Raw genomic sequence first — 13458 nt, 5'->3', positions numbered from 1 at the left:
GATATTTCTCCCAGCAATCTTGATTCCAGCTAGTGCTTCTTCCAGCCCAGCGTTTCTCATGATGTACTCTGCATATAAGTTAAATAAGCAGGGTGACAATATACAGCCTCAACATACTCCTTTTCCTATTTGGAACCAGTCTGTTGTTTCATGTCCAGTTCTAACTATTGCATCCTGACCTGCATATAGGTTTCTCAAGAGCCAGGTCAGGTGGTCTGGTATTCCCATCTCTTTCAGAATTTTCCACAGTTTATTGCAATCCACACAGTCAAAAGCTTTTGCATAGTCAATAAAGCAGGAATAGATGTTTTCTGGAACTCTCTTGCTTTTTCTATGATCCAGGGCATGTTGGCAATTTTATCTCTGGTTTCTCTGCCTTTGCTAAAACCAGCTTGAGCATTGGAAGTTCATGGTTCACGTATTGCTGAAGCCTGGTTTGGAGAATTTTGAGCATTACTTTACTAGCGTGTGAGATGAGTGCAATTGTACACCCTTTCTTTAACTATTCTAGGTCTTTGTTAACTGATTCTTTCATTTTCTCCATTCTGTTTTTAAGGTTTTTGATCATGTTTACTATCATTATTCTGAATTATTTTTCAGATAGTTTGCCTATTTCCTCTTCATTTATTTGGTCTTTTGTGTTTCTAGTTTGTTCCTTCATTTGTGTAGTATTTCTCTGCCTTTTTATCATTTAAAAAAAAAATGTGTTTGAGGTCCCCTTTTCTCAGGCTTTAAGGATGAATTCTTCCTTCCTTTTTATTTCTGGTTTTCTAAGGTTGGTCCAGTTGTTTGTGTAAGCTTTGTATAGGGTGAGCTTCGTGCTCAGTTTTGTGTGTGTGTGTGTGTGTGTGTGTGTGTGTGTGTGTGTGTGTTTGTGTGTTTGTTTTTCCTCTCATGGACAAGGCTGAGTGAAGTGGTAATCCTGTCTGCTGATGATTGGGTTTGTATTTTTGTTTTGTTTGTTGTTTAGATGAGGAGTCTTGCACAGGTTGTGTGATACCAGATATTATATTCAAGTGGTTTCCTCTATGTGAGTTCTCACTATTGGAAACTCCTTAGGGTTAGTTCTCTGGTAGTCTGGGGTCTTGCAGTCAGTTCTCCCACTGAAAACGCTCAGGGCTTAATCTTTTTGTAAGTTCAAAATGAGAATTATTTCAGATTTCTCAGAAAGCTTGTCTGACAGAAAAGGTCCTGAAGTGATGCTCTCATTATATGTTCAGCCAAGAAGCAGGAATCAGCAGCAATCCTTTTTTTTTTTTTTTTTTTTTTTTAATCCTTTGAAATTTAGTGAATCAATTGCTAGTTTGGGAAAGGAGAGTCAAGAAAAATAAAATACAATTAATATTATTTATGGTAACTTTTGAGCTTCTCAGGATGCTCAGCAGATTAACAATCCACCTATAATGCAGGAGACTTAGGTTTGACCCCTGAGTTGGGAAGATTTCTTGGAGCAGAGAATGGCAACCCACTCCAGTATTATTTCTCGGAGAGTCTCATGGACAGAGGAGCCATGTAGGATAAAACCTATAGGTTGCAAAGAGTCAGACATGACTGAGCAAGCATGTGTTAATTTTTCACTGAATTTTACTTCCCTGAAATCCTTGCAAAATGAGCTGGACTCGAATCCCAACTTTGCTGAGGTTACTTAAGTCTTTTAAACTCAATATCCTAATTTGAATTATGTGAATGCTATGCAATGTTATTGAAAGGTTAGAGACAACATGAGTGAAAAACTTTGCACACATGAGTAAAGTCAGAAGCATCTGAACTGAACTGATCAGTCATGTGTAATAACTCAGTTGCAGTGCTCACAAAAATCTTGGGTATGCAGCTCACTCAGAATCAAGGTCAACATAATGCTTAACAACCATTGCTTTAACTTACTCCTGTATGAGGTGGCAAATGATAGCAGAGTGAGGGTAGGACCTATTCCCATGGGAATGAGCCTGTGAAAGAAGCCTCTGTTTTGCTCACTTTCATGGAGAGCAAGTAACCATTTCACCACCTCTCAAAAAGTATCTATAAAATTCTGGTTTTCTTAAAGAACAGTGGCATCGTGGGTTCATTGCCTGCAAATGATTACTTGTCAGACACAAAAGCAATACTTTTCTTCCAGTGGAGTTAATGGCATTTCTATCGCTTCTTTTTGGGGATTTAGTATTTTTCATTTAGCTGATTAAAATGTGCAGCTAATTATGTCAGATTAAAAAAAATCAAACTCTTAAAATTATTTTGAAGTCTTTAAATGACTTATGCCAGATTTTTACTTTCCATTTGGGGAAAATTTGCTTAGATTATATCCTTTTGTCATCTCCTCAGTAAATGTTAAATCGATGTAAAATGAGTGGATTTGTATTTATAAAAATAACGTTTTTCACAGGAAGAAGAATTAAGAAAAAGTGGGGAAGCCAAGTATGCCCACTTGAGTGATGAACTTCATGTATTAATTGAAGTGTTTGCTCCACCGGGGGAGGCTTATTCACGTATGAGCCACGCTTTGGAAGAGATTAAAAAATTTCTGGTTCCCGTAAGTATTTTTCATTTTCTACAAAGATGTTTCTCATCAGTTCCTATTAAAAATGTGCCTTTGATCTTCACTGACTTTCTAGAAAACAAGTTTATGTTGCAGATTAATTATTTGTAGAGTTAATGTGAAAGTGAAAATAAAAAGGCATACAAAAAACACTTAGCACAGGCTCTGGCATATTGCTACCAAGTGGTGATTTGGCAATTGTTTTTCTTCAGCATGTTACATGCGATCCTTCACAGCCATGAAGAGTAAGACAATTAACACTAAAGCTTAAATACATAACTGAAGTTGTATACTTTTCTTTTGTTTCTTAATTACTTGTTGGTTGACATGTATTATTCATAACTTTTAATTAACATAGAAAATATTTCCAGGTATAGTGGAAGGGGAAAGAGACTCAATATGCAATATGTGTAATGACAATGATAGTATTTGGAATGATCATGTACTTTTATGCAATAGTATTCCAGGTGCTGATTCATTGTAAAACATAATGTAAAATAATCAATATTAATAAAACTAAACATTTATTGACATCATGCAAAAGTCAGAAAAATAAAATCATTGCACTGTATGAGAGAAACAGAACATTCAGTGTTCAGAAAACGTAAGCCAGCATATTCAGGGTTGCATTTGAATAGAATTTTCTACTGATTTTCTAAGAAATAGAAGAAGGTTAAATAATAAAGCTTTCCTAAAGGTCAACAATTTAGCATTCCAGGAAGAGGTTGTTTGAACAGAAAGCTTGGCATCAGGCTTGGACCTGGGAATAAAATAATTAGAGAATGCTGAGTAAAGTTTTCTGGATTTGTCCTGGCAGATGTCTTCAGCAGAGAGAAAAAAAAGAGTAGCTGAGATTTATCTGTGCAATGGAGAAACACTATAGATTTCTAAACTAAGTAATAAACTCAGAGGAAATGTGGGTAAGATTATTGATTGGCAGTCATTTTGAAAATAGGGAAAACAACAACAACAACAGAATTTCACAACAGAAAAGTACAAAAATATAACCATACAACCTATGTGTATGCCCAGTTTTAAAATTTCTGTCAAGATGAGGTTATAGAATAATCCCATACCACTCTGATTATTCCATAACTTTGTATACACCCAGAATTTCTGCCCAATTTATTATCTGGTACTTATCTGAACATCTTCCTAAATAGATCCTATATTTCTTAAGAATGAGGATGCTATGTCCTCTCTTCCTTTTGTTTTTGAACTAAATGCCTGGTGCTGTTGGGTAAATAGTTTTATTATATTTAGCTCAGACCAGCCCAACCTTTGGTGATCTAAGCAGTATCAAAAAAGACTAAAACTGCCTACATTATTAATTCATTTTGTGACTGTAGACAAGTCAGTTAAATTTCCACAACTTTAGCTTCAGTTCAGTTCAATTGCTCAGTTGTGTCTGATTCTTTGTGACCCCATGGACTATAGCATGCCAGACTTCCCTGTACTTCACCAACTCCTGGAGCTTGCTCAAAATCATGTCCATTGAGTCAGTGATGCCATCCAACCATCTCATCTTCTGTCGTCCCCTTCTCCTCCTGCTTTCAATCTTTTCCAGCATCAGAGTCTTTTCCAAAGAGTCAGTTCTTCACATCAGGTGGCCAAAGTATTGGAGTTTCAGTGACATCAGTCCTTCCCATGAATATTCAGGACTGATTTCCTTTAAGACTGACTGTAGCTTATTCATCTTTAAAAAGATGGTAGTAAAATAGGTATTGTGAATACTAAAAATAGCAGATATTGTTATTGTGAACAATAATAATAACAAGCATTGTGAATATTAAGTGGGATAATGCATATGAAAGGACACAGAAAATTATAAAGGATGATATATGTTTTATTATATATTATATATAAGTAAATTTGCATTTTTAATCTATTTTATTATTGTAGTAGAAACTTGGAATGACATTTTAAAGTGAAATATGTAAGATGAAATACTATTTCATTACTACAAGATTTTAGACCTAGTCTGTAGGCTAGGTTGACCCTATTTTGTTATAAATACCAGTGATACATTTCACTTACCTCTTGGACTTCTTGATACTTGTAATCATTTGATTTATTTCTTCTCCACTGAATTATCCTCTGTGAGGGCAGGCCTGGCCACGCCTTTCATACTACCCACATTTAGATTCATACCTGACACACTAACTGTTTGATAGTCTGATGGAGGGGGTCACTGGAGATGATGCAAGGGGTTAAACAGCTATCTGGGTGAGATTTGGGGAACAGTCAACATGCTCTCCCTAAACAGATCTACATGTGGTTGAAAACCTTCCTTTGATCAGTGTGTTCTGCTCCTGCTTCCTCTCAGTTTTATCTTTGCCCATCCAAATCTTCCTCACTGTACATCCAACATTCCAGGCTTCCTCTTTACTAAGGGCCTTTGACAATTCTTCTCCAAAATATTGACAACAGGTCCCAGCTCACAGGGTAGCACTGCAGGAAATTCTTCCCTCACAATACAATCTAAAGCAGCCTCCCTGTATTTGTACAGCCTTATTATATTGTGTCTGCAACACAGTCTGACACTCAGTTTCTGCAGTTCACTGTCCTGTCACTCCCTGGCCCTCTTCACTTATATATTTTCCTCATAACTTTGTGCCAGGTACATAAGGAAGCACTTAATAAATGTTTTTTATGAATGAAGAAAGCTTTAAAAATATTCTGATATCTCTCAATGTTGAATTAGCAAATTTTACAATCAATGAAGCAATACTATTTGGTAAATGTTGCCCATTTTGCTTTGCTGGTCTCAGCACCAAGCAGAGGATAGCATCTGTTCACTTCACTCAACATCAGAACTGCAAGGAGTGAAAATTATCTGCCAGTTCTTTTTCATTTATCTGGAATCACTTAGTGATTTATGTTTCTTTTGTTTATATGAAGGTCCATAGAAATGCTAACATATCAAGATACTAATATTTACAAACATCGCAGGTGAAGAATTATGCCCAGGAAGAGACAAGCTGAAACAACACAGAAGGCTACTGTCAGATGACGTCCACTGACGTCAGATTCCTCTGTTCATGTTACATAACACTCCTCTAACTTGCAGCATCTTCCCATGGTTAAAACCTTCACCTCTATCTGTGTCACTCAACATCTATATATCTTGTCCTACAATGGGCCATAATCATCTAAGACTGCCAACTGTAGAACATATAACTCAATATTATTGCTGTGTGGAAAATTTTCAGCTGGATAGTTTCCATTCAGTCTTATCAAAACAAGTACAGTGGCAGATCAATAAAGCATCAATAAATTGAACTCTGCTGATTTTAAATCTCTAATGTGTTGAGAAGGTACTGTATTAAGGACTTCCATATATTAGCTAACTTGTCTTGCAAACAAGGTTAGAAGCATCAAATAAATTATTTGACAAATAATGACAAAAGGGATATAAAACCCTAAACTAATACATATTTCAATATGTGAATGCCCTTCTCCTCACTTTATAAGATATAAAAGGAAACAAGTATTATCATTATTACATTTTGTAACACTCCTTGTAAAAACATTGACTGGTTTGATCTCATTTCAATCCAAGGGACTCTGAAGAGTCTTCTCCAGCACCACAGTTTGAAAGCATCAATTCTTCTGCACTCAGCCTTCTTCATGGCCCAACTCTCAATCTGTTCAGTTCAGTTCATTTCAGTTCAGTCGCTCAGTCGTGTTGGACTCTTTGAGACCCCATGAATCACAGCATGCCAGGCCTCCCTGTCCATCACCAACTCCCAGAGTTCACTCAGACTCACATCCATCGAGTCAGTGATGCCATCCAGCCATCTCATCTTCTGTCGTCCCCTTCTCCTGCCCCCAATGCCTCCCAGCCTCAGAGTCTTTTCCAATGAGTCAACTCTTTGCATGAGGTGGCCAAAGTACTGGAGTTTCAGATTTAGCATCATTCCTTCCAAAGAAATCCCAGGGCTGATCTTCAGAATGGACTGGTTGGATCTCCTTGCAGTCCAAGGGACTCTCAAAAGTCTTCTCCAACACCACAGTTCAAAAGCATCAATTCTTCTGTGCTCAGCTTTCTTCACAGCCCAACTCTCACATCCATACATGACCACTGGAAAAATCATAGCCTTGACTAGACAGACCTTTGTTGGCAAAGTAATGTTTCTGCTTTTGAATATGACTACTAAAAACATCACAGCTTTGACTATATGGACCTTTGTTGGCAAAGTGATGTCTCTGCTTTTTAATTTGCTGTCTAGGTTTGTCATAGCTTTATTTCTAAGGAGCAAGTGTCTTGTAATTTCATGGTTGCAGTCACTGTCTACAGTGATTTTGAAGCCCAATAAAAGAAAATCTCATTGTTTTTAACCTCCCCCCTTCTATTTGTCATGAAGTGATGGGGCAAGATGACATGATCTCTGTTTTTTGAATGTTGAGTTTTAAGCCAGCTTTTTCACTCTCCTTTTTCACCTACCTCAAGAGGTTCTTTATTCTTCTTCACTTTCTGCCATTAAGGTGGTGTCATCTAAATAACTGAGATTATTGATATTTCTCCTGGAAATCTTGACTTCAGCTTGTGCTTCATCCAGCCTGGCATTTTGCATGATGTACTCTGCATATAAGTTAAATAATCAGGGTGACAACATATAGCCTTGATGTACTTCTTTCCCAATTTTGAACCAGTCAGTTGTTCTGTGTCCAGTTCTAAGTGTTGCATCTTGACCCACAAACAAGATTATCAGGAGGCAGGTAAGGTCTAGTATTCCTATGTCTTTAATAATTTTCCAGTTTATTGTGATCCACAAAGTCAATGGCTTGAGCATAATCAGTGGAGAAAAATTAGATGATTTTCTACGAAATTATCTTGCTTTCCCTATGATCCAATGGATGTTGGCAATTTAATCTCTGTTCCTCTGTCTTTTCCAAATGCAGCTGGTACTCCTGGAAATTCTTCATTGATGTACTACTGAAGCCTACCTTAAAGGACTTTGTACATTATCTTTCTAGCATGTGAAATGAGCACAACTGTACGATAGTTAGCATTTTCTTCCTTTGGGACTGGAAAGAAAATTGACCTGTTCCCATGCTGTGGACACTGCTGAGTTTTATAAATTTGCTGACATACTGAGTGCAGTATTTTAAAAGCACCATCTTTTAGGATTTTAAATAGCTCAGCCAGAATTCTATCACCTCCACTAGCTTTGTTTGTAGCTATGCTTCCTAAGGCCCATTTGACTTCACACTCCAGAATGTCTGGCTCTCAGTGAGTGACCACGCAACTGTGGTTATCTAGGTAATCAAGACCTTTTTTGTATAGTTCTTCCTTGTATTCTTTTTAATTAATTTTATTTTATTTTTGAACTTTACATAATTGTATTAGTTTTGCCAAATATCAAAATGAATCCACCACAGGTATACATGTGTTCCCCATCCTGAACCCTCCTCCCTCCCCATACCATCCCTCTGGGTCGTGCACCAGCCCCAAGCATCCAGTATCGTGCATCGAACCTGGACTGGCATCTCGTTTCATACATGATATTTTACATGTTTCAATGCCATTCTCCCAAATCTTCCCACCCTCTCCCTCTCCCACAGAGTCCATAAGACTGTTCTATACATCAGTGTCTCTTTTGCTCTCTCGTATACAGGGTTATCATTACCATCTTTCTAAATTCCATATATATGCGTTAGTATACTGTATTGGTGTTTTTCCTTCTGGCTTACTTCACTCTGTATAATAGGCTCCAGTTTCATCCACCTCATTAGAACTGATTCAAATGTATTCTTTTTAATGGCTGAGTAATACTCCATTGTGTATATGTACCACAGCTTTCTTATCCATTCATCTGCTGATGGACATCTAGGTTGCTTCCATGTCCTGGCTATTATAAACAGTGCTGTGATGAACACTGGGGTACACGTGTCTCTTTCCCTTCTGGTTTCCTTAGTGTGTATGTCCAGCAGTGGGATTGCTGGATCATAAGGCAGTTCTATTTCCAGTTTTTTAAGGAATCTCCACACTGTTCTCCATAGTGGCTGTACTAGTTTGCATTCCCACCAACAGTGTAAGAGAGTTCCCTTTTCTCCACACCCTCTCCAGCATTATTATTTGTAGACTTTTGGATCGCAGCCATTCTGACTGGTGTGAAATGGTACCTCATAGTGGTTTTGATTTGCATTTCTCTGATAATGAGTGATGTTGAGCATCTTTTCATGTGTTTGTTAGCCATCTGTATGTCTTCTTTGGAGAAATGTCTATTTAGATCTTTGGCCCATTTTTTGATTGGGTTTTCTTCCTTGTATTCTTGCCATCTCTTCTTAATCTCTTCTGCTTCTGTTAGGTCCTTACAGTTTCTGGCATTTATCATGCCCATCCTTGCATGAAATATTCCCTTGGTACCTCCAATTTTCTTGAAGAGATATCTAGTTTTTTCAATTCTATTGTTTTCCTCTATTTCTTTGCATTGTTTATTTAAGAAGGCCTTCTTATCTCTCCTTGCTATTCTCTGGAACTCTGCATTCACTTGAGCATATCTTTACTTTTCCCCCAGCCTTTCCATTCTGTTTCTTCCTTAGTTAAATATAAATTGCCTGAGACAACCACTTTGCCTTCTTGCATTTCTTTTTCTTTGGGATGGTTTTGGTTACTGCCTCCTCTACAGTGTTATGAACCTCTGTCCATAGTTCTTCAGGCACTCTGTATACCAGATCTAATCCCTTAAATTTATGTGTTACCTCCACTGTATAATCATGAGATTTGATTTAGGTCATACCTGAATGGCCTATTGCTGTTCCCTACTTACTTCAATTTAAGCCTGAGTTTTGCAATGATGGGGCTTCCCTTGTGGCTCAGCTGCTAAAGAATCTGCCTGCAATGTGAGAGACCTGGATTTGATCGCTGGGTTGGGAAGATCCCCTGGAGAAAAGAAAGGCTACCCACTCCAGTATTCTGGCCTGGAGAATTCACAGAATCAGACAAGACTGAATGACTTTCACTTTCACTTTTGCAATGAGGAGCTCATGATCTGAGCCAGTCAACTCCAGGTCTTTTTTTTTTTTTTTTTTTTCCCCTGAGTGTATAGATCCTCCATCTTTGGCTGCAAAGAATGCATTCAATCTGCTTTTGCTATCAACCTTTTCATGATTTCCATGGATAGAGTCATCTTTTGTGTTGTTAGAAAAGATTGTTTGCTATAACCAATGTGTTCGCTTGACAAAGCTCAGTTACCTTTGCCCTACCTACTTCATTTGGTACTCCAAGAGCAAACTTCACTGTTAATCCAGGTATCTCTTCCTACTTTTGCATTCTAATCCCCTGTGTGTAAAAGGATATCTTTTTCTTTTTCTTTTTTTGGTATTAGATTTAGGTCTTGTAAGTCATCATAGAACCAGTCAACTTCAGCTTCTTCAACATTAAAGATTGGAGCATAGACTTGGATTACTGTGATGTTGAATGGTTTGCCTTGGGAATGAAGGGTATCCTGTAATTTTGGGGATTGCACCCCGTTCCTGCATTTTGGACTCTTTTGTTGACCATGATGATAATTCCATTTCTTCTAAGGGATACTTGCCCATAGTTATCTATATAATGATAATCTGAATTAAATTTGCTCATTCCGGTCCATTTTAGTTCACTAATTCTTAAGATGTCAATGTTCACTCTTTCCATCTCCTGCTTGACCGTGTCCTATTTACCGTGACTCATGGACGTAACGTTCCAGGTTCCTTTGCAATATTGTTCTTTACAGCATCAGACTTTACTTTTACCACCGGACATGTGCATAGCTGAGGTAATTTCCCCTTTGGCTCAGGCACTTCATTTTTTCTGGAGTGATTAGTAATTGCCCTCTGCTCTTCCCCAGTAGCATTTTGGATACTTTCTGACCTGATCAGGCTCATCTTCCAGTGTCATATCTTTTTGCATTTTCATATTGTTAATTGAGTTTTCGAGGCAAGAATACTGGAGGGTTTACCTTTCCTTCCTCCAGTGGAAAATGTGTTGTCAGAAATCTTCACTATACCCATCTGTCTTGGGTGGCCCTGCATGGCATAGCTTATAACTTCATTGACTTGTGCAAGCCCTTTCACCACAACAAGGCTGTTAACCATGAAGGGGAGATTTTCATGCACTGAAAAAAGATTTATAGCATTTGGGTAGATTATAAACATAAGAATATTTAGAAATAGATCTAGTATAATAGAAATATATATACAAATTCATACTATAATTTGAAAAAGTAAAAATTTGGTCAAAGTTAATATATATGGAAACATATATATATATATATATATATATATATATATATGGAAAACCCATCAGCTAGCTAAAGCAATATTGATATATATTAAGACCATGAGTTGGGCCATGGCAGGTATGTTTTGTCTGACTGACAGAGAAGGAACAACATCCTGCAAGCAAGAGAATGATGGGGAATGGAGTAAAACAATAACATTCAATGCAGAGGGGAAAGAGAACTCACAACCTGGATGTCATTTTTCATTGTCATGGTGGTTGTTAAAATGTAATCAAGTGTCCACAGATTTCTATCTTCCAAACCAATGAATTCCCTTTTGTTTCCCATTATTAACCATGCTCTATTAGTAATGGACCTCCACTCTTCCCCAATAGCATATTGGACACCTTCTGACCTGTGGGGCACATCTTCCAGTGTCATATCTTTTTGCCTTTCCCTACATGAAAGTTATGACCAACCTAAATAGCATATTCAAAAGCAGAGACATTACTTTGCCAACAAAGGTTTGTCTAGTCAAGGCTATGGTTTTTCCTGTGCTCATGTATGGATGTGAGAGTTGGACTGTGAAGAAGGCTGAGCGCTGAAGAATTGATGCTTTTGAACTGTGAACTGTGGTGTTGGAGAAGACTCTTGAGAGCCCCTTGGACTGCAAGGAGATCCAACCAGTCCAGTCTGAAGGAGATCCGTCCTGGGATTTCTTTGAGAGGAATGATGCTGAAGCTGAAACTCCAGTACTTTGGCCACCTCATGCGAAGATTTGACTCATTGGAAAAGACTCTGATGCTGGAAGGGATTGGGGGCAGAAGGAGAAGGGGACGACAGAGGATGAGATGGCTGGATGGCATAACTGACTCGATGGACGTGAGTCTGAGTGAACTCCAGGAGTTGGTGATGGACAGGGAGGCCTGACGTGCTGTGATTCATGGGGTCGCAAAGAGTCGGACATGACTGAGTGACTGATCTGATTTGATCTGATCTGACATGAAATTAAAAGATGCTTGCTTCTTGGAAGAAAAGCTATGACAAATCTAGACAGCATGTTAAAAAGAAGAGACATTAATTTGCTGACAAGGGTCCATATAGTCAAAGCTATGGTTTTTCAGTAGTCACATATGGATATGTGAGTTAAACCATAAAGAAGGCCAAGGATTGAAGAATTGATATTTTCAAACTGTGGTGTTGGAGAAGACTGTTTAGAGTCCCTTGGACTGTAAGGAGATTAAACCAGTAAACCCTAAAGGAAATCAGTCATGAATATTCATTTGAAGGACTGATGCTGAAGCTGAAACTCCAGTGTTTTGGCCACCTGATGCAAAGACCAGACTCTTTGGAAAATACTCTGATGCTGGGAAAGATTGAAAGTAGGAGGAGAAGGAGACGACAGAAGATGAGATGTTTGGATGGCATCACCAACTCAATGGACATGTATCTGAGCAAGCTCTAGGAGATGGTGAAGGACAGGAAAGTCTGGCATCCTGCAGTCCATGGGGTCACAAAGAGTTGAACACGACTGAGCAACTTAAAAACAACAACTGTTCATGGGTTGTCATTGCAAAAATAATACAGTGATTTGCCATTCCCTCCTCCAGTGGACCACGTTTTGTCAGAACTCTTCTCTATGACCTGGATGATCCTGCACATCATGGCTCAGAGATTCACTGAATTATGCAAGTCCCTTCACCACAAAAAGACTGTGATGCTTTAAGGTAGCAACACTCCAGTTGTGGATGTGTCTGGTGTTGAAAGTAAAGTCCAATGCTGTAAAGAATAATATTGCATAGGAACCTGGTAATTTAGGTCCATAAATCAAGTTGGATGTACTTAAGCAGGAAATGGTAACAGTGATCAATGACATCTTAGAAATTAGTGAACTAAAATCGATGGCGAATGAGAAAATTTAATTCAGATGACCATTATGCTACTTTAAGAATCCCTTAGAATAAATGAAATTACCTTCATGGTCAACAGAAGAGTCCAAAATACAGTATTTGGTGCAGTCTCAAAAACAACAGAATGCCCTTGGTTCCTTTCCAAGGCAAACCATTCAGCATCACAGTAACCCAAGTCTATTGACTCAACCACTATTTCTGAAGAAGTTAAAGTTGACTGGTTCAATGAAGACTTACAAGACCTTCTAAATCTAATACCAGAAAAAATGTCCTTTTAATCGCAGGGAATTAGAATGCAAAAGTAGAAAGAGATACCTGGATGAACAGGCAAGTTTGGTCTTGAAATATGAAATGAAGCAAGACAAAGGTAACAGTTTTGTCAAGAGAACACATTGGTCATAGGAAACAACCTTTTCTAGCAACACAAGAGATGACTATATCCATGGAAATCACCAAAATGTCAGTACCAAAAGCAGATTGAGTATATTATTGGCAGCCAAAGATGGAAATTTCTATCCACTCACCAGATCAAGACATGGAGTTGACTGTGGCTCAGATCTTGAGCTCCTCATTGCAAACTTCAGATTAAATTGACAAAAGTAAGAAAACCACTAGGCCATTCAGGTATGACCTAAATCAAATTCCTAATGACTATACACTGGAGGTGACAAATAGATTCAAGAAATTAAATCTGGTAGACAGAGTGCCTGAAGAACTATGCATGGAAGTTCAAAACATTGTACAGGAGGCAGGGACTAAAACCATCCCAAAGAAATGCAAGAAGTCAAAGTAGTTGTCTCATCATCTT

General features: G+C 38.0%; 1 protein-coding gene across 2 annotated transcripts in view; it reads left to right on the top strand.

Moving 5' to 3' along the window:
- KHDRBS2 (KH RNA binding domain containing, signal transduction associated 2) overlaps positions 1-13458 on the top strand; it is a 699109-nt gene that overhangs the window by 418833 nt on the left and 266818 nt on the right. For both annotated transcript variants that reach the window (XM_070777723.1, XM_070777722.1), the window contains exon 4: positions 2381-2527. In XM_070777723.1, coding sequence (XP_070633824.1) covers positions 2381-2527 — 147 coding nt within the window. The remainder of the gene's footprint in view (positions 1-2380; positions 2528-13458) is intronic.

Source organism: Bos indicus, chromosome 23 (assembly GCF_029378745.1).
Source record: "Bos indicus isolate NIAB-ARS_2022 breed Sahiwal x Tharparkar chromosome 23, NIAB-ARS_B.indTharparkar_mat_pri_1.0, whole genome shotgun sequence".
Lineage (NCBI taxonomy): Eukaryota > Metazoa > Chordata > Mammalia > Artiodactyla > Bovidae > Bos > Bos indicus.
This window is presented reverse-complemented; position numbering and strand designations above follow the sequence as displayed.